At 46.3% G+C, this 25,556-nt stretch overlaps 1 protein-coding gene across 1 annotated transcript in view; it reads left to right on the plus strand.

Annotated features, from left to right (window-relative positions):
- Positions 1–25,556, plus strand: part of LOC141099665 (endoplasmic reticulum resident protein 44-like) — a 204,946-nt gene that overhangs the window by 40,717 nt on the left and 138,673 nt on the right. Inside the window, exon 3 of the mRNA XM_073587624.1 lies at positions 9,997–10,036. Within this exon, the coding sequence (XP_073443725.1) occupies positions 9,997–10,036 (40 nt within the window). The remainder of the gene's footprint in view (positions 1–9,996; positions 10,037–25,556) is intronic.

A 25,556-nucleotide genomic window follows, 5' to 3' on the forward strand; every position in this document is an offset into this window, starting at 1 on the left:
GTTGTTTTTTAAAAGGAATACATGTTCACAATACAATAAGACTCTGGTGCAAGCGGCCTTCCTAGCAGACTCCTCAGCAGATACAGTAAGGTTGGCAGCTAGGGCGGCAAGCCTATCTAATGCGGCTAGACGGGCCTTGTGGCTTAAAGGGTGTGCGGTAGACCTGCCTTTGAAAATAGTCTCTGCTCCATTCCGTGTGATGGTCAGTTTCTCTTTGGTCAGAAACTAGAGGACATCTTAAAGGAGGCAGGGGATAAAAAGAAGGGGTTTCCCCAGGGAGACCAGGAAACCTTCCTTTCAGAGGAGAAAATTTAATAGAGGTTGTCCCCCTGGAGACAGAGCTGGGACTTCAAAGACATAAAAGGGGTCTGGTTATAATGTTCAGAGGACCCTCTAAGTCGTCAAAAAAGCCCCCCCAATGACGTCAGGTCAGAGTTAGGGGGGAGGATCTCTCTCTCTCCCTGCCTGGGTGAACATCTCCCCTAGTCAAGTCCTGAGTGTCATCAGTGACTGCATAATGATAGACTTTGTCCATCCACCCCGGCAGATTTTTGTATACACACCCTGCAGGAAATCTCCAGGAGAACTAGCCCTGGAGGTGGAGGTTTTGGGACTGGAGCAAAAGCAGGTTCTACAAGAAGTCCCGATTGAAGAGGAAGGAAGGGGATTTTATTCCCCCCTCTTTCCCCCATGACCGCACCACGGAGAGAGAGGGATCTGCCCTTAGGGACAGGAAACCTACAGGTGAAAAAGGTGCTACCTCTCTCCCACATCAGTTGGTTTCCTGTCCCTGATGGGGAACCTACAGCACGTACCGTCAGATCGACGTGGGATGCCGGGTGCCGAACCAGTGCGGTAACAGGCAGTGGGGCTCCCTGCCTCGGCTGGGTCGGTGTCATTTTTCTTTCCCCGAAGCACCACCACCGGGGTCGGTGGACCTTGAGGATGAGTGGGGAGAGGCAGTGATGACTAGGAGCAAGTCTGCCGATCCTAAAAAGAAAAAAAAAAAAAAAAAAAGGGAGAGTGCCTCCCCCAGGTGTAGTGACGGCGGTCACTAGAGGGGCGCCTCCCGACGGGCGCTGGGCCTCGGAGCGGTCAGTGGAGGATGGCGGCGGCCACCGAGAACCGCATAATACAGGGCCTCTGCTGGAGCCGGGGAGGGTGGACGCCAGCGTTAGCGCGCGCAACTCACCCTTAAGAAGGAGAGGCGCAGTGCACTGCTGGGTGAATTCACAGTGCGCGTGCGCGGGCGGCCACTTGCGGCGGCAGCGCGGGGCATCACTGGGAACAGCACTGCGCCGTGCTTCAGGAAAAAGAGAAAAAAAAAACATATTTAAACCCCCTAGAGGGGAGCAGAGGAGCCTACAGTCACCATGAGTGACAAGGGAAAGCCGCAAAGGCAGCAGGAGATGCAGCGGCAGTCCCCGAAGCAGGTGAAGCGGCAAACGCAGGGGCAGCGCCAGCACTCACAACGCCAGCGCACCTCTTCCCAACAGCGCAGCAGCAGCTGTCATTCAGGATCGCAGCGCAGCCGAAGCTCCACCATAGCGGCACAGCCAGAAGTGGATCCAGTGGTGGAAATAATCCCTACGCCCGAGACGGTATCTCTCGTTGCACAAGGAGGGTGCGTGATCTCTGTGAAAGTCCGCTTGTTAATGTGCGGTTGTTATTTTTTTTAGGGGAGGAAATGTACAGCCAAATCCAAGCACAGGGTATGTGCTATATGCACTGAGGAGCTACCCTCTACATGGGAGAAAAAGCTCTGCGCGGCGTGCATAGAACAGACAATCCAGGAGGAGTCCCCGAGTTTTGCTTTAGACCTCAAAACACTGATAAGAACGTAGATCCAGGCATAGGTCTCCAGAGTCCAGTGTTAGCGAGTCAGGAAGTGAACTATCTGACTCAAGTAATTAGTCTTCCTCCCAGTCTTCCTCAGCACCCTCGGAAGGGTGACGCAGCTGCTTCCCAATTGAAGAGACAGACTCCCTTGTAAAAGTCGTGAGGACAACTATGGGGCTGGTAGACGAGCGCCCTAAGAAAACGGCCCAAGATTTAATGTTCAGTGGGCTAGAACAAAAAAAAAAATGGAGGGCTTTTCCGATAAATGAGAAAATCCACTCCCTAATTAAACGAGAATGGAAAAAAAACGGATAAGAAGGTTCTCCTAACACCCAAGAGAAAATACCCCTTTGACGATCAGGCCTGCTCCCTATGGAGCAAAGCACCTAAACTAGATGTGGCTATTACAAAAGCTTCTAAAAAATTTGCCCTGCCCTTCGAAGACATGTGCACCCTGAAAAGGACCCAATAGATAAAAAAGCAGAAACTTTTTAAAAAAACTCTTGGGAAGCTGCAGGAGGTGGATTAAAGCCAGCCATAGCAGCCACGTGTATGGCATGCGCCTTAATGGTCTGGTTGGATCATTTAGATTCCCAACTAAAAGAAAAGGTCTCAAGAGAAACGTTACAAAGATCAGTTTCTATAATGAAAGGAGCTGCCGCTTTCCTGGCGGATGCGTCAGTGGACTCGACTAGGTTGGCAGCCAGAGCAGCCTCCTCAAATGCCGCGAGACGCTCCTTATGGCTAAAATGCAGGCCAGGAGACTTGCAGACTAAAGCTAAATTGTGCTCAATCCCGTGTGAGGGCGAATTTCTGTTTGGCTCAACTCTAGACGACGTCTTGGACAAGGCAAGAGCCAAGAAAAAGTCCTTTCCCGGGTTCCCTAGTCAGTCATACAAACGACCTTTTCGGAGCAGAAGATTTATGCGACGAAGACCCCCAAAAGGGAGTAAAGAAGGTTGGGAGGATAAAAGAAATAGAAACAAAGGCTTTATGTTTAACAAACCCCCCCGCGACAACAAAAAGCCACAATGAAGGTGCTTCACGGGTCGGGGGAAAGATTGTCTTACTTTCTCCAGGCCTGGGACAAAATATCGGCGAGTTCGTAAATATTGAGCATAATAAAAGAAGGTCTAAAGGTACTGTCACACTTAGCGATGCGCCAGCGATCCCGACCAGCGATATGACGCGGGCAGGATCGCTGGTGCATCGCTAAGTGGTCGCTAGTGAGCTGCCACACAGGCAGATCTCACCAGCGACATTGCAGGGGTCGGGGGTCGTTACTTGCCTGTCAGACGAGGCAATCCTGACGTCCTCCGCCCACGTCCACGCGTCGCTCGTCTCCACAGCAGGAAGCTGACGACGAGAAACTGTCCAGGACGTTCTTGCGTGATCAGCGATAGTCAGCGGGGGAGCGGTCGGAGGTAAATATCAGACATGGCGATATCGCTAGCAATATCGCTATAACGTCACAAAAACCAGTGACGTTATAGAAATATTGCTAGCGATATCGCTTAGTGTGACAGGCCCTTAAGACTAAAATTCAATACCCCTCCCAAACAATTCTATTGTGATAACGCCCCAAAAGATATCACACGAACAGTTGACTCTGCAATAAGAAATCGCGAATCTAAGGGAGAAGGAAGTATTACAAAAGTCCCCTACCAGGAAAGAGGCAAAGGCTTCTACTCCCCTCTCTTCCTTCGCAGAAAGCCAGATGGAACGTACGGGGCGATCATAAATCTAAAAAGACTGAACAAGTTCCTGGAAATTCAGCGTTTCAAAATGGAAACAATAAAATCTTGTGTAAAAATGCTTTCCCCATCATGCTTCATGACCATATTAGACTTGAGAGACGCATATTACCATGTACCTATTCACAGAGACCACAGGAAATACCTCAGGGTAGCGGTGATGATCCAGGGGGAGATAAAACATTATCAGTTCAGAGCTCTCCCCTTCGGGCTAGCTATTGCTCCAAGGGTATTTACAAAGATAATGTCAGAAGTAATGGCCCACATAAGAGAGCAAAACATCCTGATAGTCCCATACCTGGACGATCTCTTAGTGGTAGGCGTCTCCTTTCAGCACTGCAAACAACAATTGGACATGGTCATGAGATCTCTAGCGAGTCTAGGATGGATGCTAAATTTATCCAAATCCAGACTTGTACCAAGTAAGGTACAGGAGTACTTGGGGATAATACTAGAATCAACCAAACAGAAATGTTATCTTCCGCAGATGAAGGTTCAAAAAATGGCACAGATGGTGGCACAAATGTCAGCTTCCCCGGTCACTACCCTGAGAAAAGCAATGTCTCTATTGGGATCAATGACAGCCTGCATGCCGGCGGTACAGTGGGCACAAAGCCATACTCGAGACCTACAGTGGGAAATATTAGATGCAGGCGTTTCCCTACACGGGAATTTAGACATGCAATTAGACATCTCACAAAAAACAGTACAGTCCTTAGCATGGTGGGCAGATCCAGTTAATTTAACCAAGGGGGTTCCTTGGGTGTTACCAGCGGCAAAAATCTTAACCACAGACGCAAGTCCCTGGGGGTGGGGTGCACATCTAGGCAATCAGGTGGCGCAAGGGCCCTGGACTCAGGGAAGAGAGTCAGCCTCCTCAAACATGAAGGAGTTTCTGGCAGTAAAGCTAGCTCTCGTTCATTTTCTGGATTCTCTTCGCTCCCAACACATATGGGTCTTCTCAGACAACCAGGTAGTGGTAGCATACCTAAACCACCAGGGGGGCACCAGGTCTCGGGCGCTGATGGAGGTAACAAAATCCATCTTTCACCTAGCAGAGCACAATCTAGAATCTCTGACAGCCCTCCACATAAAAGGTTCAGAAAACCGAACAGCGGACTTCCTAAGCCGAACACGTCTAAAACAAGGGGAGTGGGAACTAAGCCAGTTAGTCTTCAACCAGATTGTGAAACTCTGGGGCCGGCCAGAAATAGACTTATATGCGAACAGTCGGAATCGGAAGTTGGAAACCTTCTGCTCGATCGATCCCCGAGGCAGCCCAGTAGCTCTAGATGCCTTCACGATACCCTGGAATTATCATCTGGCTTACGCTTTCCCACCGATATCTCTCATCCCCTTAGTACTGAGGAAAATACGGGGGGGACAAAGCGATGGTAATTGTAATAGCCCCCTTATGGCCTCGGAGAATATGGTTCTCCTGGCTGAGAAGGATGTCCGTTACAGACCCCTGGGTTCTACCAGACACTCCAGATCTTTTATCCCAGGGACCAGTGTATCACCCCCACATAAAAAACTTACACATGACAGCTTGGCTTTTGAGAGGGAACTCCTAAGTAATAGGGGCTTCTCGTCAAATTTGATATCCACTCTACTACAAAGTAGAAAGCCAGTAACCTCTAAGGCATATGGGAAGGTATGGAAATTCATTCATTCATTCATTCATTCATTCATGTTCTGACCCAACGGGAGAAATCCCAATAAACAGAATTCTGGAATTCCTACAGAAGGGGTTGGAACAGGGATTAGCTACCAGCACCTTGAAGGTACCCCCCCCCCCCCGGGACCTAAATCTAGTGCTAAACACACTAACCAGATCTCCCTTCGAACCCATAGCGGAGGCTCCCTTAAAAATATTATACCTTAAGACCTCCCTCCTCGTACCCTTAACTTCTGCCCGCCGCATTAGTGATATGCAAGCTTTATCTGCCCACTCTCCCTTCACTCAAGTACTGGATGATAAGCTGGGTCGGTTCTAAGGATTACCCCATCTCCCCAAAGTTCCGTCACAGTTTCATAGGACCCAGGAGATCTCCTTACCCTCCTTCTGTCCCAATCCCAAGAACAAAACAGAAGAGGGTACTGAACACCTTAGATGTAAAAAGGTGCTTGGTCCAATACTTGACATCCACAAGGGAGTTTAGGAAGGATAGGGCTCTGTCTGCTTTTAGGGTCCACGGAAGGGTCAAAATACATCAAAGGCCACACTGGCGTGATGGATAAGGGATGCCATCACCCTATCCTACTCCTCTTGCGGGGCAGCCATCCCAGAGGACGTAAGGGCCCATTCAACCAGGACGGTGGCATCATCCTGGGCGGAGAAAGCCGGCGCTTCAATAGACCTGATATGTAGAGCTGCCACTTGGTCTTCCCCCTCTACATTTTTCAAACATTACCGTCTAGTCTTGACCTCCTCCTCAGATCTCACCTTTGGGAAAAGGGTTTTGGAGGCGGTGGTCCCTCCCTAAATGTATAATCTTTGTCATTCTCTCCGTGGTGCCGTCGTTGGGGAAAGAGAAAATCGTAGTTACTTACCGATAACGGTATTTCTCTGATCCCATGACAGCACCCGTACATCCCCTCCCTTTCACACACAGGTGTGCACTTTAGCGTGAGTTAATTAGCTTTAGTATTTAGCCACGCGGTGCCTCTATTAAGCTTAATTTGATTAATTTTGGATTTTGTATAACCATTTGAGTTGCAGCTGAAAGTTCTGTGTAATGCTCAGTAAACCAACTGATGTGGGAGAGAGGTACCGCCTTTTTCACCTGTACGTTTCCTGTCCCCGAGTTCGGATCCCTCTCTCTCCGTGGTGCCGTCATGGGATCAGAGAAATACCGTTATCGGTAAGTAACTACGATTTTTGATACAAAAGCTGGACGGTTCTCGGAGAATTATTGTCAACCTGAGGAAGCTCAACTGGTGGGTCGTGAATTACTCCTTCAAAATGGAGTCGGTGAGCACTGCTATAAACCTGTTGTTCCAGGACTGCTTCATGGCGATCATAGACTTAAAGGATGCCTATTACCACATCCCAATCCATTGGGATCATCAAAAGTTCCTAAGGGTAGCTCTGTATGTTCACGGACATATCGGGCGCTATCAGTATGCAGCCCTCCCATTCGGTCTTTCAATAGCTCCAAGGGTGTTCACTAAGGTGATGTCGGAGATGATGTCCTACCTTCGTTCTCTGGACATTATCATCCTGTACCTGGACGGCTTCCTTATGGTGGGGAGGTCAGAAGGTCTCTGTGTAGAACAAGTGAAGGAAGTGACTATGGCCCTAAAGGAGCTAGCCTGGGTGGTAATTACCCTCAAGTCAAGGCTAACACCTGTAAAAAATACAATCCTTCCTCGGGTTGGTTCTAGACTCCGAGCGCCAGCTCGGTCTCTTATTCAGAGAACAAAGTAGTCCAAAATAATGGAACTGGCATTGTCGGCAATACAGCAGCCCATAATGACGCTGAGAAAGGCAATCTTCTTGCTAGGATTCCTAACATTCTGTATACCAGCTGTAGGATGGGCACAATTTCACCTAAGGCAGCTACAGTGGAAGGTCTTGTCGACACAGAAGTAATTAAAAGGGCATTTAGAGGGAGAAGTAAATCTTTCTTTAGTTGTAAGAGATCCCCTTGCCTGGTGGACTGTAAGAGCATTTGGCGTCAGGTGTCCAGTGGTAGAGGCTGGTGGAGGGATGTAATCACGATAGACGCAAGTGGTACGGTTTGGGGAGCACACATAAGTTCCCACTCAGTGCAAGGCACCTGGTCTCCTCTAGAAGGGGATCAGGGTTCAAACGTAAAGGAGCTGTGGAAAGGGCCTTAAGACATTTTCTCACCTTCCTTCTTGGTCGCCATGCCCGGGTCATGTCGGACAATCGCACAGAGGTGGCTTATATCAACCACCAGGGGGGTGCTAGGTCCCAAACCCTTATGGGGGCAGCCAGCATCCTGTTCCAGCTAGCAGAACAACACCTGCTATCTCACAGCATGTCACATAAGAGGTACAGAAAACACAAAAGCAGATTTCCTGATTCGCAAGAAACTGATGGAGAATGGTCTCTATACCCAGAGATGGACTTGTTTGCCAGTTTACACAACAGGAAGGTGAGGAATGTCTGCTCGTTAGATCCAAGGAAAAATCCGTTTGCGGTAGATGCCCTTCAAATACCTTGCAAGATCAGCATGTCCTATGTGTGTCCCCTGATAGCAATGATTCCAGCAGTCGTGACAAAGATCAGAGACGATCAGGCGAGAGTAATTCTCATTGTTACGTTTTGGCCGAGGAAACCATGGTTCTCCCTTATAAGGTGGATATCTGTTACCGATTCATGGATTCTACCACAGATTCTGGATCTGCTTGGCCAGTGGCCAGTGTGCCACTCTGAAGTGAAGGACTTCCATCTGACAGCTTGGAATTTGAGAGGGCGTTACTGAGTCGACAGGGGTTCTCACCAGGACTAGTCTCCACCCTGTTGAAGAGTAGGAAACCGATTTACATATAAAAATCTATGATGGAACATGGAAGAAATTCCTGGAGATTCTAGGGCAACCTTTGGGGGATGAAGCACCAGTAGTGGCTATTCTAGAATTTCTACAGTCGGGATTGCAAACTAGGGTTAACAGCTAATACTCTGAAGGTACAGGTGTCAGCCTTGGGTGCCTTGTATAATTGCAGGGTGATTCTAGGCCAGATCTGGTCTTATCTCCCCAAGATAGTTCTTAAGTTCCATAGAAGCCAGGAAATCTCCTTGCTCTCATTGTGTGATAACCCTGAAAAATCCAGGGAGTTAAAATTCCATACTTTAAACATGAGGAGGTTTGAGGAGGTTCACGTTAGAATACATGTCCATGACTCGTCAGTGGTGGAAAGATCAGTCCCTTTTTGTAGCCTTCCAGGGTAGCAGAAATGGGTATGGGGTATCTATAAAGGTACCATTGCCAGATAGATCAGGGAAGGTCATTAGCTTGGCCTACTCTGCGAGTGGCGCTCCGGATCCTGAAGGCATCGAGGCTCACCTCTGCCTTTTCTGCCCAGGAAGTAGCCACGGTTCTGGTGGAGTATCGATTTGATCAGATCTGTAAGGCCACTACCTGGTCCTCACCATCTACTTTCTTTAAACATGACGGACTGAATCTGTCCTCCTCGACTGATCTAACCTTTGATAGAAGAGTGCTACAAACGGTGGTTTCCCCTAATGTGTTTACAATTCTCCAAAAATCTCTCAGGTGTGCTGTCATGGGCGAAGGGAAAGCACCAGTGTTACTTATCGGTAGCCGTTTTATTCTGGAACCCATGACAGCACCCGTATATTCCCCCCCCACCTTCTCACTCCTTTGATGTGCACTAGAGATTGGGCGCCTTTTGTTGATATGTGGTGATAGTTGTCGTTTGTACTAACCGGAGGGCCTCTCATAATATGTAACCCAACTGAAGCGAAGGAGAGGTGTCACCCTTTTGTTTTCAGTAGATTTCCTGACCCAGCTGGGCGGATCCCTCTCTCAGGTGTGCTGTTGTGGGTTCCAGAAAAAAGGCTACCGGTAAGTAACCTTGGTGTTTTCATGTTGAGCTAGACACACAGTATAATAGTGGTTGCAGAGTAGAATAACATGTTTTCATCTTTTAATTCTGTCTCTTTTTGTTCGTAGGCATTACCAATCAAATTATCCAAAGTATTTGGTGTTATCATATTTTCACTAGTTGTGTGTACTTCTCCCTGTATAAGTTGGCTAACCCTAAACAGGCATCAATATGCTAGAGAAAGAACATGCCCCAACCATAGTTTAGAGGAGACTTGGGCAAATTGTGGGTCTTCTGGCTTTTACAGTCCAGTACGCAGACAAAGACATCCGATGGGCTGAAAACATTGGCTGGGCCACACCGTGCAGCAGCCTTATTCCCCTCCATGATCCTATATCAGTTATCTGCATCCTCAGGATGCAAATAGTAGTGAATATAATGGAGGAGAAGAAGGGAGTTGCCAACTTATTGTGCATATATTCAACAATAAGCATTCGTGAGCAATATATTTAACTAAATATCTAAATTCAACAACTTTCATTTGAGTAAAATCAGATAATACAGTAAATGCTGTTAGCAAATATTATAGCCTATCCATCGGAAACATGTGATGTGTGTTTTGTGGTAGGATATCAGCCATTCCTGCCAGACTTGATTTCCAATATTCCTCATTCCCAATAGTATCCATGTGAAAAGGAAAAGATTTAAAGAAAATCTCTTCCCATCAGAGCAAATAAGCATGTGCAGCCAGATTATGACATTGATAGTTTGTATTGTTTTAAGCAGGTGAGTACTACTTTTAGTTTGTGTAACATCAGTTTTTTTTTTTTTTTTTATAAACCACTATTTTTCTTTCTTGTTACAGGTAATGCAGACATCGCTTTAGTTAATTTTTATGCTGACTGGTATGTTTCTTGCTATTTTTTTCATTATTGTATTTTTACATATTATGATATACGAAGTATAAAAATGGTTAAACTACTTTGGCGGTTTCCAAAGGCATGTGTATGGATTTCTGCAGATGTAGAAATTTCAACAAATGTTTCAGATTTAATAATATTAGAAAATGTGGAAAGGAATATCCCAAAAATAAATATTTTTGTTAACATGCAAACTGTAGCCATAGTGTTTGTAACATGATTGAGTAGATGGAAATGGCACTTATTTTTTAATACACAAATGGACAAAATTGTTGGTACCCTTCTGTTTAAAGCACATATATCAAACTCTGGTCTGCGGTCCAGATCTGGCCTGCAATCCTAGATGCTGATACAGTTAAAATAAATGATTGTAGTGGGGGAGCGTCAGATGATGTTCCCTCTATCATCATTTCCCGCTGTGTCTAACTTCTCAGCGCAGTGGACACAATGATGTCATTACAAATCGCCTGCTGTACCAAGATGTGCAGAGGATCTGAAAACTCCATGAAGCGATAGGAGCAGTGGAAGAACAGGTAGAGGTGAGTATTTATTTATTTTTTAATGTGGTTCTTATATTGTACTAGATGTTGGCCCGATTCTAACGCATCGGGTAGTCTAGAATATGTATGTAGTTTTATTTATGAGATTTTAATAATAATGCAATAATGCACCCCCCTATCCTGGTATGCATGGTCCCCTCACCCCTCCCCCCAATCCTGATATGCATGGTCTTTTCACCCCCCAATCCTGGTAAGCATGGTCCCCTCACCCTCCAATCCTTGAATGCATGGTCCTATCTCCCCCCAATCCTGGTATGCATGGTCCCCCTCACCCCCCTTTCCTGGTATGCATGGTCCCCCTCACCCCCCTTTCCTTGTATGTATGGTCCCCGTCACCCCCCTTTCCCGGTATGCATGGTCCCCTCATCCCCCAATCCTGATATGCATGGTCCCCTCACCCCCAATCCTTATATGCATGGTACCCCTCACCCCCCAATCCTGGTAAGCATGGCCCCGTCACCCTCCAATCCTGATATGCATGGTCCCCTCACCCCCCAATCCTTATATGCATGGTACCCCTCACCCCCCAATCCTGGTAAGCATGGTCCCGTCACCCTCCAATCCTGGAATGCAAGGTCCCCTCACCCCCCTTTCCTGGTATGCATGGTCCCCCTCACCCCCCTTTCCTGGTATGCATGGTCCCCTGTTATGAACTGGTTACCGAGGAGGATGGCAAGAACAGGCTAAGCCACCAGGACACCAGAGAGGTTTGTAACTAAGCGGATTGCAGACCCCTGATCCTAACAACACAGCTAGCAGTAGCCGGGGAGCGTTCCTACAATGCCCTAGATGCCTCAGCACAGCCAGAGAACTAGCGAAGCCTAAAGCCAGAAAAGTGAAATCTAAACTGCCCCGGAGCAGATCCCCAAGGGAATAGACAGCCCCCAAACATATATTGTCGATGAGACACAAACATAGGCAGAAAATAGACTGTGCAAATGATGGGGCCCAAGCTGTCTAGACAGGACAAGACAGAAAAGATACTGTCTGCAAGCTTTCAAAAACCCTAAAAAACACATCTGATATGCAAAAAGCCTGAGGCCGCACAACCTCACCCCCGCTAGATCAGCACTCTGGTGTGAACTGGAGCAAAGGTACAGACACTAATATAACAGGGGACTGAACAAACTGACACAAGCTGTAACGTATGGAGCGGGGCCCAGCGCTGCCTCCAGCAGGGAGTACGCTGAACCCTCCCAACAAAGCAGAAAGCAAAAAAAGGCACAACCAGATTAGATGCAAAGGATTAGCAAAATAATCACTTAACTGAACCATGCAGATCAGGCACGAGACAGAAGAACTCAAAATGCACAAGGAAGAAGTCACCAGCAACCACTAAGGGAAACCTGCTCACTTACATGCTCCCAGCCAGTAATCCCAGATTCCCAATCATCGTCGTCAGGTGGCAAACTTCCATCCTACTCCCAGTAACCACCAGAGGGAGCGCCGGCTCAGAAGTCCGAGCAAGGGAATTCACAACAGTACCCCCCCCTTGAGGAGGGGTCACCGAACCCTCATCCACGCCACCAGGCCAATCAGGATGGCCCGGTGAAAAGCACGATTCAATCTCTGAAATGAAACCCAATCATCCTGATCAGCAGATATGAAACCTTTCAAATAGGACTCCAAAGTCTGGTTTGTTCTCTGTCTGCCCATTGGTCTGAGGATGAAATGCAGAGGCGAAAGACAACTGAATTCCCAATTTGGAGCAAAAAGCTCTCCAAAATCTGGAAGCAAACTGGACTCCTCTGTCCGATACAATGTTCTCAGGAATCCCGTGCAAACGAACCACTGACAACCAAACCATATCACCCACCTTAAACTGGGGACCAACGGTCCTACGCCGGTTGGAAAACCGCTGGGCCTTTTCCTGGGAGAGAGACAACTTATCCACTACTTGGTCCCAGATCTGGTGCATTCTCTCCACCACAGTGTCAACACCTGGGCAGGCAGAAGGCTCCACCTGCCCTGAACAAAATCGAGGGTGAAACCCAAAGTTACAAAAAAAGGTGACATCAAAGTGGCAGAACTAGCTCTATTATTTAAAGCAAATTCGGCCAAGGGCAAAAATGAAACCCAATCATCCTGATCGGCAGAAATAAAACATCTCAAATACGACTCCAAAGTCTGGTTTGTTCTCTCCGTCTGCCCATTGGTCTGAGGGTGAAACGCAGAGGAGAAGGACAACTGAATTCCCAGCTTGGAACAGAAAGTCCTCCAAAATCTAGACACAAACTGAACTCCTCTTTCAGATACAATGTTCTCAGGAATCCCGTGCAAGCGAACCACCTGTTGCAAAAACAAGGGCACCAACTCAGAAGAAGATGGCAACTTTGGGAGTGGTACAAGAAGGACCATCTTAGAAAATCCATCACAGATCACCCAAATAACAGTCATTCTCTGAGAGACAGGGAGATAAGAAATAAAATCCATTGAGATATGGGTCCATGGCCTCCTGGGCACCGGCAGAGGCATCAACAAACCACTAGTATGAGAACAGGGTTAGGACCAAGAACAAGTCCCACAGGACTGCACAAAATTCCTGACATCGTGAGATAAGGCAGGCCACCAAAAAGACTGACTCACCAAATCTCTGTACCAAAGATAACTGGCTGACCAGCCAACGCGGAGCAATGAATTTCAGACTTTACTCTTCTCCTCCACTGGTCAGGGACATACAATTTTCCTCCTGAAATTCCTCCTGAAATTCCTCCAGGGCACATCTGAAATCGGTAGAGATGGCGGAAAGAACTACACCCTCATTTAGAATGGTAGTAGGCTCGGTCAGATCAAGAGAATCCGCAAAGAAACTCCTAGAAAGGACATCCGCCTTAGCATTCTTAGTGCCCAGAAGAAAGGAGTCCACAAATTTAAAATGCGTGAAAAACAAGGCCCACCTAGCCTGTCTAGGATTCAAGCGCTTGGCTGATTCAAGATAAATCAAATTCTTGTGATTGGTGAGGACCACAACTTGATGTCTAGCTCCCTCCAACCAATGTCTCCACTCTTCAAATGCCCACTTTGTGACCAACAATTCCTGATTCCCCATGTTATACTGTAGTTACGTTCAGATGGAGAAAATTTTCGAGAAACGAAGGCACAGGGATTCATCTTAGAGGTTACCGGATCTCTTTGAGACAAAACGGCTTTATTTCCACCTGAAATGGGAGTGAAACCTCAGGTTGCCGTAGAACCTGAGCCGAAGTGAATCTCTGCTTAAGCTCCTGAAATGCCAAGACTGCCTCTGGAGACCAATTCACCATATCAGCGCCCTTTTTGGTCAAATCCGTCAGAGGTTTAATAATACCAGAAAAATTAGTTATAAATTTACGGTAGAAATTAGCAAATCCCAAAAACTTCTGAAGAGCCTTCAGAGAAGTGGGCTGAACCCAATCCTAAATGGCCTGTACCTTGGCCGGGTCTATTTCAATAGCAGACGGGGACAAAATGAATCCCAAAAACGACATCCTCTGTACACCAAAAAGACATTTTGATCCCTTAACATACAGAGTATTTTCCCTCAAAATCCAGAACACAGTCTGGTCATGTTCCACATGAGAATCCCAATCACTGGAAAAAATCAAAATATCATCCAGATAAATGATCAAAAACTTATCCACAAGGTCCCGGAAAATATCGTTCATAAAAGATTGGAAGACGGAAGGGGCATTAGTGAGCCCAAAAGGCATCACCAGGTACTCAAAATGTCCCTCCGGAGTATTAAACGCCGTCATCCATTTATCCCCGTGCTTGATTCGAATAAGATTATACGCCCCCTTGAGGTCAAGTTTGGTAAACCAACAAGCACTTTTAACTCTGGAAAATAAAACAGAAATCAGGGGTAATGGCTACTGATATTTCAAATAGTTTTATTAGGGTTTTAAATATTTTAATTGGGTGGAAAGACAAGGGGAAGGGGGGGAGCAGGGAGGGTGGGTACTGATATTTAACAGTGATCTTGTTAAGGGAACGATAGTCAATACATGACCTTAATGAGCCATCTTTTTTGGCCACAAAAAAAAAAAAAACAGTACCCAAAGGCGAAGAGGATGGTCTGATATGACCCTTCTCCAATGATTCCTTGATATAAGATTGCATAGCATCATATTCAGCTACCGATAAGTTGAAAAGCCGACACTTGGGAAATTACAGCCGGGCATTAACTCAATTGCACAGTCATGACGCCTATGAGGAGGTAAAGATGTGGGCTTACTCACACTAAATACATCAGAAAAATCAGCCAAATAGTTAGGAACATCTTGAGACTGGGGAGAGGTGGAGAAAACGGGAGTGTCACTAAGAACACATTGACAACCACAGGGCCTGAAAAAACGCATCTACATTAGCCAGAATAGGATTTCCAGAAGTCAGAGAAAAAGCCCAATCCTGGGGATCGCTGGGCAGCAGGGAGATGACAATTTTAACCTGCTGCACCGAGCTCCCTGATGAATTAGGTTTCAAAGCAAGAAGTAGTTTACAGTAATTCTTAAAATTCAAAAATTTCGATCGATTCCCCGAAAACACATCAGGTGTAGGGATCTTTGGTTCTACAGCAGATGACTGAGCGAGATAGGCAGAAATTCCCCGCACTTCAGCAGCGAGCTGCTCACCACGATCGGACAATTGCTTAGTCTCCATTAAGGAAAAAATCCTCCTACGGCCCCAATTCTGACACTTTTTTTTTTTTTTATAATCTTTTCTTCTTTTGAGTACCCTAGAGCCTACAGTTTAGGCTGGTGATTCTGTTATGAATGGGTCACCGAGGAGGATAGCAGGGACAGGCTAAGCCACCAGGAAACCAGAGAAGTTGGTAACTCAGCGGATTGCAAACCCCTGATCCTAACAGCACAACTAGCAGTAGCCGTGGAGCGTTCTTACGATGCCTTAGATGCCTCGGCACAGCCGGAGAACTAACTAAGCCTAAAGCCAGAAAGGTGAAATCTTAACTGCCCCGGAGCAGATCCCCAAAGGAATAGACAGCCCCCAAACACATATTGTCGGTGAGACAAGAGGAGACACAAACGTAGGCAGAAAATAGACTGAGCAAATGATGGGGCCCAAGCAGTCTGGACAGGACAGAAAAGATACTGTCTGCAATCACGCAAAAACCCTTAAAAAATCCAACACATCTGATATACAAAAAACCTGAGGCCGCACAACCTCACCCCCGCTAGATCAGCACTTTGGTGTGAACTGGAGCAAAGCAAAAGATGCTAATATAACAGGGGACTGAACGAACTGACACAAGCTGTAACATATGGAGCGGGGCCCAGCGCTGCCCCCAGCAAGGAGTACGTTGAACCATCGCAACAAAGCAGAAAGCAAAAAAAAAGTCACAACCAGATTAGATGCAAAGGATTAGCAAAAGAATCACTTAAATGAACCATGCAGATCAGGCAGGAGACAAAAGAACTCAAAATTCACAAGGAGGAAATCACCAGCAACCACTAAGGGAAACCTACACACTTATATGCTCCCAGCAAGTAATCCCAGATTCCCAATCATCGTTGTCAGGTGGCAAACTTCCATCCAACTTGCCAGCTCCACTACTCCCAGTAACCACCAGAGGGAGCTCCGGCTCAGAAGTCCGAGCAAGGGAATTCACAACAGTCCCCCTCACCCGCTTTTCCTGGTATGCATGGTCACCCTCACCCCCTTTGCTGGTATGTATGGTCACCCCCACCCCCCTTTGCTAGTATGCATGGTCCCCCTCACCCCCATTTCCTGGTATGCATGGTCCCCCTCAACCCCCTTTGTTGGTATTTATGGTCCCTTTTACCCCCCCTTTCCTGGTATACATGGTCCCCTCACCCCCCTTTCCTGGTATGCATGGTCCCGTCTCCCCCCTTTCCTGGTATGCAATGGTCTCTGTTAAAATAAAAAATAGTTATATACTCCCCTTCCAACGGCCCGCGATCTCCGCTCCACGCGCCCTGCATCTTCCGGTCCCAGTGATGCTTTGCGCGAAACACCGCTGATGACTACTTTCCCTGAGGAAGCCACAATCTGTGGCGATACGTGTGGGAATTTATCCCTCACCTCCTTTTTTCCCCTTTGCCAGGGCCCTGGCTTGCATCTTTGGCTCCACATGTAATTTGATGTGTGAACTTTGTTGGCTTGGAAATAGGTTTGTCTTTCTATTTTTTGCAATGCAGTTTGCCAGTTTCACTATTTTCTGGCGACTGCTTAGATGTCTAGATTGAGAGGGGTTGTTGTTATTATTATTATTATTATTATTATTATTATTATTGTTATAGCGCCATTTATTCCATGGCGCTTTACATGTAGGGAGGGGTATACATAAAAACAAGTACAATAATGTTGAACAATACAAGTCATAACTGGTACAGGAGGAGAGAGGACCCTGCCCGCGAAGGCTCACAATCTACAAGGGATGGGTGAAAATACAGTAGGCGAGGGTAGAGCTGGTCATGCAGCGGTTTGGTCGATCGGTGGTTACTGCAGGTTATAGGCTTGTCGGAAGAGGTGGGTCTTCAGGCTCTTTTTGAAGGTTTCGATGGTAGGTGAGAGTCTGATGTGTTGTGGTAGAGAGTTCCAGAGTAGGGGTGATGCGCGAGAGAAATCTTGTATGCGATTGTGGGAAGAGGAGATAAGAGGGGAGTAGAGAAGGAGATCTTGTGAGGATCGGAGGTTGCGTGCAGGAACGTACCGGGAGACAAGGTCACAGATGTATGGAGGAGACAGGTTGTGGATGGCTTTGTATGTCATGGTTAGGGTTTTGTACTGGAGTCTCTGGGCAATGGGGAGCCAGTGAAGGGATTGACAGAGGGGAGAAGCTGGGGAATAGCAGGGGGACAGGTGTATTAGTCGGGCAGCGGAGTTTAGAATAGATTGGAGGGGTGCGAGAGTGTTCGAGGGGAGGCCACTGAGCAGGAGGTTGCAGTAGTCAAGGCGAGAGATAATGAGGGCATGGACTAGGGTTTTTGCAGATTCTTGGTTGAGGAATGAACGGATTTGTGAAATATTTTTGAGTTGAAGTCGGCAGGAAGTGGAAAGGGCTTGGATATGTGGTTTGAAGGAGAGATCAGCATCAAGGATTACCCCGAGGCAGCGAGCTTGTGGGACTGGGGAGAGTGGGCAGCCATTTTCTGTAATGGATAGGTTCGTTGGGGGGGTCACGTGAGATGGGGGAAAGATGATGAATTCTGTTTTGTCCATGTTAAGTTTCAGAAATCTGGTAGAGAAGAAGGATGAAATAGTGGACAGACATTGAGGGATTCTGGTTAGCAGGGAGGTGATATCTGGTCCAGAGATGTAGATCTGTGTGTCATCAGCACAGAGATGATACTGGAAGCCATGAGATTCTATAAGCTGTCCCAGGCCAAAGGTGTAAATGGAGAAGAGCAGGGGTCCTAGGACTGAACCTTGTGGGACTCCGACAGATAGGGGGTGAGGTGAGGAGGTGGTGTGTGAGTGGGAGACGCTGAATGTCCGGTCTGTTAGGTATGATGAGATCCAGGACAAGGCCAAGTCTGTGATGCCAAGGCATGAGAGGGTCTGTAATAGTAGGGAATGGTCCACTGTGCCAAAGGCAGCCGACAGGTCCAGGAGGAGGAGGACAGAGTAGTGTCGCTTGCTCTTGGCGGTTAAGAGGTCATTGGTGACCTTAGTAAGGGCAGTTTCGGTGGAGTGGTGTGACCTGAAGCCAGATTGTAAGCGGTCGAAGAGGGAGCAAGAAGAGAGATGGGAGGACAGTTCAAGGTAGACGTGTTGTTCCAGTAGCTTGGAGGCATAGGGGAGAAGTGATATAGGGCGATAGCTAGATACAGAGGATGGGTCAAGAGAGGGCTTTTTGAGGATAGGTGTGATTGAGGCATGTTTAAAGCTTGAGGGGAAAACACCAGTTGTTAGTGATAGGTTGAAGAGATGGGTTAGGGTTGGGATGAAGACTGTGGTGAGGTTTGGGATGAAGTGGGAAGGGATCGGGTCAAGTGCACAAGGTTATTACTACCTTCTCCCTGACACGCCTATTCTCCTTGATATTTTGATGTTTGCCTTATTGGACCCATATGGCACTATTTATGGGCTTTAGCTACATGCACTTTAAAGTCATTGAGCATATCATTTAATCTTTTCTGGGATATTTTTAGGTTTCTATCCTCAGTCCCTTTAGGGGACCTGTATTTTTACAAATGTATATCCTGTTTTTATATCTGGGTCTATATGATAGCACTAGCTGCTTCCAGCCAGCTAACACTCGGCATGCTCATAGCTATCTAATTAATGCTGCTGGTGATTAAATTAAAGTAAATAATGACAACATTCAACAGCGCTTACGCAGGTGGTATATATATATATATATATATATGTGGACACACCTGCCAAACTAATTTGCACAGGTATCTGCAATTGCTTTCAGTGATATAAAGAGCCCTGACACACATCACCATCAATGAGTTTAAATGACAAACAAAAAAAATTCTAACCTCATCACTCCTAAACTCTTTTTGCATAATAACTTGGAACACAGTGTGTGCGTGTGTGTATGTATGTATATATATATATATATATATATATATATATATATAATATATATATATATATATATATGTATATACACATATATATGTATATATATATATGTATGTATGTATGTGTATGTATATATATATATATATACATACACACACGCACACACTGTGTTCCAAGTTATTATGCAAAAAGAGTTTAGGAGTGATAAGGTTAGAATTTTGTTTGTTTGTCATTTAAACTCATTGATGGTGATGTGTGTCAGGGCTCTTTATATCACTGAAAGCAATTGCAGATACCTGTGCAAATTAGTTTGGCAGGTGTGTCCACATAAAGGCAAGACTACTTAAGAAGGCTGTTCCACATTATTAAGCAGCCTACATTTTTTGCCAAAATGGGAAAGAAAAAAGATGTCGGCTGCTGAGAAGCAACAAATTGTGGAGTATTTAGGTCAAGGCATGACTACAATCAACATTGCCAAGGCACTTCATCGTGATCATCGCACAATCAAGAAGTATGTAGCTGATTCCCAGCACACGCATGTGCGTGCTGATAAGGAAAAATTGAGGACTCTTTAAAACAGGCAATTGCGTCAGGTTAAAAGAGCAGCTGCAAAAATGCCTTGTCATAGCGGCAGACAAGTTTTTGAAGCTGCTGGTGCCTCCAACGTCCCCCGAACAGCAAGATGCAGGGTCCTTCAGAGGTTTGCAGCTGTGCGTAAGCCATCCTGTTGACCACCTCTATCCACTGCACACAAGCAGAAACGGCTCCAGTGGGCCAAACGATACATGAAGACTGACTTCCAAACTGTTTTGTTCACCGATGAGTGCCGTGCAACGCTTGATGGTCCAGATGGATGGGTGGTTGATGGACACCCCATGAAATCACGGCTAAGGCGCCAACAAGGAGGAGGAGGAGGAGTAATGTTTTGGGCTGGAATCATGGGGGGAGAGATTGTTGGCCCCTTTATGATCCCTGAAGGTGTAAAGATGAACTCCATAATCTATGTGGATTTTCTAAAACAGCACTTCCTGCCATGGTTCAAGAGGAAGAACCGTGCTTTCCGCAGCAAGATCATTTTTATGCATGATAATGCACCGTCTCATACTGCAAATAACACATCTGCATCTCTGGCTGCTATGGGCATAAAAGAGGACAAACTTAAGGTGTGGCCACCATCTTCCCCTGACCTCAACCCCATTGAGAACCTCTGGAGCATCATCAAAAGGAGTGTCTATGATGGCGGGAGGCAGTTCACATCTAAGCAACAGCTCTGGGAGGGTATTCTGTCCACATGCAAAACAATTGAAGCACAAACCATCCAAAAACTGACAAATTCAATGGACGAGAGAGTTCAGAAGCTTCTTTCGAACAAGGGGTCCTATGTTCAAATGTAACATCACCTAGAATAAAGTTTTGACTTGAAAACTGTTTGATTTCATTTTGTAATAAGCTGATAATGCTTATAATTTCACAATTGACCATTTTTTTTGTTCAAAATAAAAATAAAAAGGTTGAAAACTCTGCTGCGCATAATAATTTGGAACATGCATTTTGAGTGTTTATTATTTTTAAAAATATACTGTTTTCATAGACAGTTTGTTCAAAAACATTGCAACTATACTAGAATATTAGATGACTGGAAAATAACAATGACTGCAAGTCATATAGGTAATTTAGAGAAAATATGAGGAAATATTTTTTGCATAATAATTTGGAACACAGTGTAGATAGATAGATATATAGATAGATAGATAGATATATATCTCTATATATATCTCTCTCTATCTATAGATAGATATATAGATTTATTTGTATTTATATTAGCTATTCTATGCAGCATTGATATGATATATCAGCTGTTTTTGATCCTTCTCAGATTTATCTAACTAGTATCTCAGTTGTATGTGCTATACCATCTGTAGTGGTTCTTATATACATATGTATACCCTTTGTGTCCTTTACGGGAGATTTTCAGGTGAAGGGAAATCATTGCCTTCATAATAAGGCATGATTCAGTACAGTTTCTCTCTGTTTTTTAAATGTTTTTAATACTATGTGTTTTTGCTGTTTGTACCATTGCTGCCTAATAAAGTGTCATGTCTTTTGTATATGGTTGAGGTGCTTCTTGATTATGGGCATGATCTTCTTGTTTTCCGATTTCATGTCTTTCTCGTGCCCTTAGTGAGCCCTCCTGTCTTTCTGAAATATATTAAGTGGTGCCCTCCATCCCCTCTGTCAATCAAACACCGCTAATGACGTCGCGCTCTCGCAAGAGTGACGTCATCTCCGGCCCTTCGAGTAAAGCATTACTGGGACCGGAAGGTGCCGGGCGCGTGGACTGGAGATCGCGGGCCATCGGCAGGTGAGTATATAACTATTTTTTATTTTAATTCTTTTTTTTTTTTTCATATTTCCACATGCCCAGCCTCGCGGTCCCAGTAATATCTTGCGTCTTAGACCGCTGATGACGTCGCGCTCTCGCGAGAGTGACATCATCTCCGGTCTAAGATGCAAAGCATTACTGGGACTGCGAGGCCGGGCGCGTGGAAAGGAGGTCGGAAGGTGAGTATAACCTTTTTATTTTTATTCTCTTTTTTTTTTCTTTTTACAGATTAAGCCCTGCGCCCGATTGAGCGCTGCGCCTGTCGCTGATTGGTCAGTCGCGTGACGCGGGATTTCGGTGACAGACAGACATGATAATACGATTATATATAGAAGAAGATGGAACACTATGTGGGTCTCCTTATACTGTATAGAGCGCTGTGTGGGGCCTCGATATACTGTGTGGATTGCTGCCTGGGTCCTCGTTATACTGTATTGGTGCCTTGTTATCCTGGTGCGGAAGGATTGTGGGTGGGGTGGTTACAGGAGGGTCCTCATATTGAGTGTGTGTGTGGAGAAATTCACAGTGGGCGCACCACAGTATTTGGGGGCATTTTTGTTTGTTTTTACTTGTATTATTCAAAGTTTTCCCTTCATCCATAAGAGCACACCTGAGAGAAGGATCTCCTCCACAAGGGCAGGAAACCTAATGAAATAAGAGTGGTACATCTCCCCCACATCAGTTGGTTTCCTGTTCTTGATGGGAACCTTGTACTGAATACGCGAATTAAAGAATGAAGATCCCCCTACCAAAGCCTGTCCTGTTTCCTGGAAGAGCAGGCTACGTGCCTGTGGTGCTGACCTTCAGGTAGCTGGAAGCACTGTTCATGGGTTCCATGAGGGGGGCTCTGGACGTGGGTGGCACAGACAGATCTAAGGCTTGTCTGAGTGTCGCACTCCCCGTGCCTGCTCTCTGCTGGTCTCCGTATGATGGAGCGACCGGGAAGCACATCCAGGGCATGCACCGCTGACGTCATGGGCGCAAGATACGCTGGAAATGGGCAAGCCCCTGTGACGTCAGGTGCGCCTTTAAAGAAAATGGTTGCGTCTTGCCCAACCCGGCAATCAGGTATGGCGTTCCCGTTCGGCTTTCATGTGGGGGAGGGTGGGCAATTGTCATAGGAGCGGAGGAGGCGGACCCACAAGATGGCACTGGCTCCCCCTTCTTTAGGGAGAGCAGAGCAACAGAGACTGTTGCTTTAGGCTCTTTGTCATGATCCCAGTGCAGGTTTTTGAGCTGCACACCTGGGGTTAATGTCTGGAGCTCTGTGCAGGTTTTGACCTGCACACTTGGGGTTAATGATTGTGGCCTCTTTTTGGTTCTGGGAGAGCGTCTTAAACCCCTGGGAAGCTTCAATCCCTGACAGTTTTACTTTTGCCTTTGGCCTAGTGTGCTGACCCCCGTGTGCCTGTTTGTTGCTATAGCTTGTTTATATGGTTCTGACCCAGCTCTGTTTCCCGTTGTGAGTTTTCCTGTTGATTTTGTACTGCGTTATCTGTGTATGACTCATTGCCTGTGACCTGACTACTCTCTGCTCGCCCCTTTGGTACCTTGCAGCTATCTCTGTGTGTGACTCATTGGCTACGTCCTGACTATTCTCCCTGTCTATGCCCCTTGGTAACTTTGTCTCGCAGTTACCCTGCTAGGAGTTCTCTTGCAGCTCCTGGCTCTGTGGAGTTTAGGCCACGCCTCTAGCAGTCACGTGCTTCAGGTCCTGCGGCTCTGAAGTACGCATCTACTCGGTTGCTGCCGCTCCACAGGTATCTTTGAGCACTGTTCACTTTACTCAGGGCACGTGCACTGGCTCAGTGAGCAAGTTCAGTGCGGTGTTCCTGACACTCTTGCTCGCCTTGCCTGGTTGTTATAGACCAAGGCAATCAGCAGCAGCAGCCTTCAGCTCACTATCAATGTGGACACAGGGGAGGCAGCCATTCGAGTGGCAATAGCAGCCTTCCCAGTCAGAGGAGCAGAACATATCAAGACTCCCCGGTGTCCAGAGAGGATGCGTGGTGTATCCCATAACATCCTCCGAATCAGGTACCCTTAAAGGGAACCTGTCAGCAGGATTGTGCTAAGTAATTTACAGACATTGTCAGTTTGGCGTGGTTATCTCTCTATATAAAACTGAATTTATTTGTGTATCACCAACCAGTCACGAAACTTCTTTCATTTCACCAGAGCTGTTCAAAAGAAGCTGAGCTGTGATTGGTTGCTATGAGCAACAGTTTTCCTTGCAGCCAATCACTAAGCATCTCTCATTTCACCAGAGCTGGTTTTCCCACTTGACAACACCTCAGCAGACACTGACATGGTGGGAGAAATCTAGCATCCCCGGGAACATAAGCTCCCAGCCATTGTCTGCCCCCAGAAAGGAACAGAAATGAACCCCACCCCTCACATGCCCATATACACATCACCAACGTTTTGGTACTGACCCCAGGCCTTTCTTAAAGGGATCTCCGGTATGGAATGCAGGGAAAATCCATCCAGTGCTTTGGTTCTGACCCCAGGCCTCTCTTAAAGGGCTCCCCGGTATGGAAGTCAGGGCAATTGCCTTCAAATGCTCTGGTACTGACCCCAGGCTTTCTTAAAGGGATCTCCTGTATGGAAGTTAGGGCAAATCCCTCAGCGCTCTGATTTTGACCCCAGGGTTCTATTAAAGGGATCATTGGTATGCAAGTCAGAGCAAATCCATCCAGCGCTCTGGTTCTGATCACAGGCTTTCTTAAAGGGATTCCCGGTTTGGAAGTTAGGGCAAATCCACTCAGCGCTCTGGTTCTGACCCAAGGCTCCTCTTAAAGGGATCCTTGGCATGGAAGTGAGGGCAAATCCACTCATCGCTCTGGTTCTGATCCCATGCTTTCTTAAAGGGATCTCCGGTATGGAAGTTAGGGTAAATCCCTCAGCGCTCTGATTCTCACCCCAGGCTTCTATAAACGGGATCATTGGTATGGAAGTCAGGGCAAATCCACTTAGCGCTCTGGTTCTGACGCCAGGCCTCTCTTAAAGGGATCCCCGGTATGGAAGTTAGGACCGTTTCACTCAGCGCTCTGGTTCTGACCCCAGGCTGACGGGATGATGTGGGATATTAGTGGTAGTAGTCCAGTGGCTCTGGCTGACGGGATGATGTGGGATATTAGGGGTAGTAGTCCGGTGGCTCTGGCTGACGGGATGATGTGGGATATTAAGGGTAGTAGTCAGGTGGTTTTGACAGGATGATGTTGGATATTAGGGGTAGTAGTCCGGTCGCTCTGGCTGACGGGATAATGTGGGATATTATAGTGAATGTGGCTATGTGGAGTGGGCGGGGCTATACACTCAGTTTTAGATATATAGATATAATCATTATAATTTGTTGTAACTAACCTTATTTAGTTACTATGCCCGGGCAGCGCCGGGCTCTTCAGCTAGTACTGAATAAAATGATACCTTGGTTTATGAAATCCGTCTTGTGGTTGTTTAATCTTTATTTTCAGTTGCTGATATGCTAGTGCTCTAGGGCAGGGCTGTGGGGGGTCTTCATGTGGTGCTCTGATTAGGTATTCATCAGTATGGCTTCTGACAGGTCCCTGATCCCTCACTGACCTGCTGCCTAGTTTACATGATGAATATTATATATATTTAAGAAAAAAAATCACATTCTGCCTGCGCTGCAGCCTGATCACATGTGTAATTTGATTTGCAGTTCATTTTTTTATGGTTCTCATTAATTCATGAAAAAAAAATCTGTCTGTAAATGGCGCCTGCCGTGCGTGCGCTGTAGCAGCTATCGGCGATCTGATAGCTGCTACTGCGCAGGCGGTGCCATCTTGCTAGAGAGGCGCCATCTTAGTGGAGACAGTTGTTTTTTTGTTTTTTGTTTTTTTTTCCTCTAGCAAGATTGAGCAGTCGCCATATTGGAGGAGCCAATTATTTTTTTGCACAGGCGTGGCCAGTGCCATTTTCAGACTGATTTTAAGGAGAACCATGAAAAAAAAAATAATTAACTGCACATTATAAATGCGATCAGGCTTTTTTTTTTTTTAATGTATAATATTCATTGTATAAACTAGGGGGCAGGTCAGTGAGA

The sequence above is a fragment of the Dendrobates tinctorius genome, unplaced genomic scaffold (assembly GCF_039654945.1).
Source record: "Dendrobates tinctorius isolate UK_male_01 unplaced genomic scaffold, ASM3965494v1 ptg000100l, whole genome shotgun sequence".
Classification (NCBI taxonomy): Eukaryota; Metazoa; Chordata; class Amphibia; order Anura; family Dendrobatidae; genus Dendrobates; species Dendrobates tinctorius.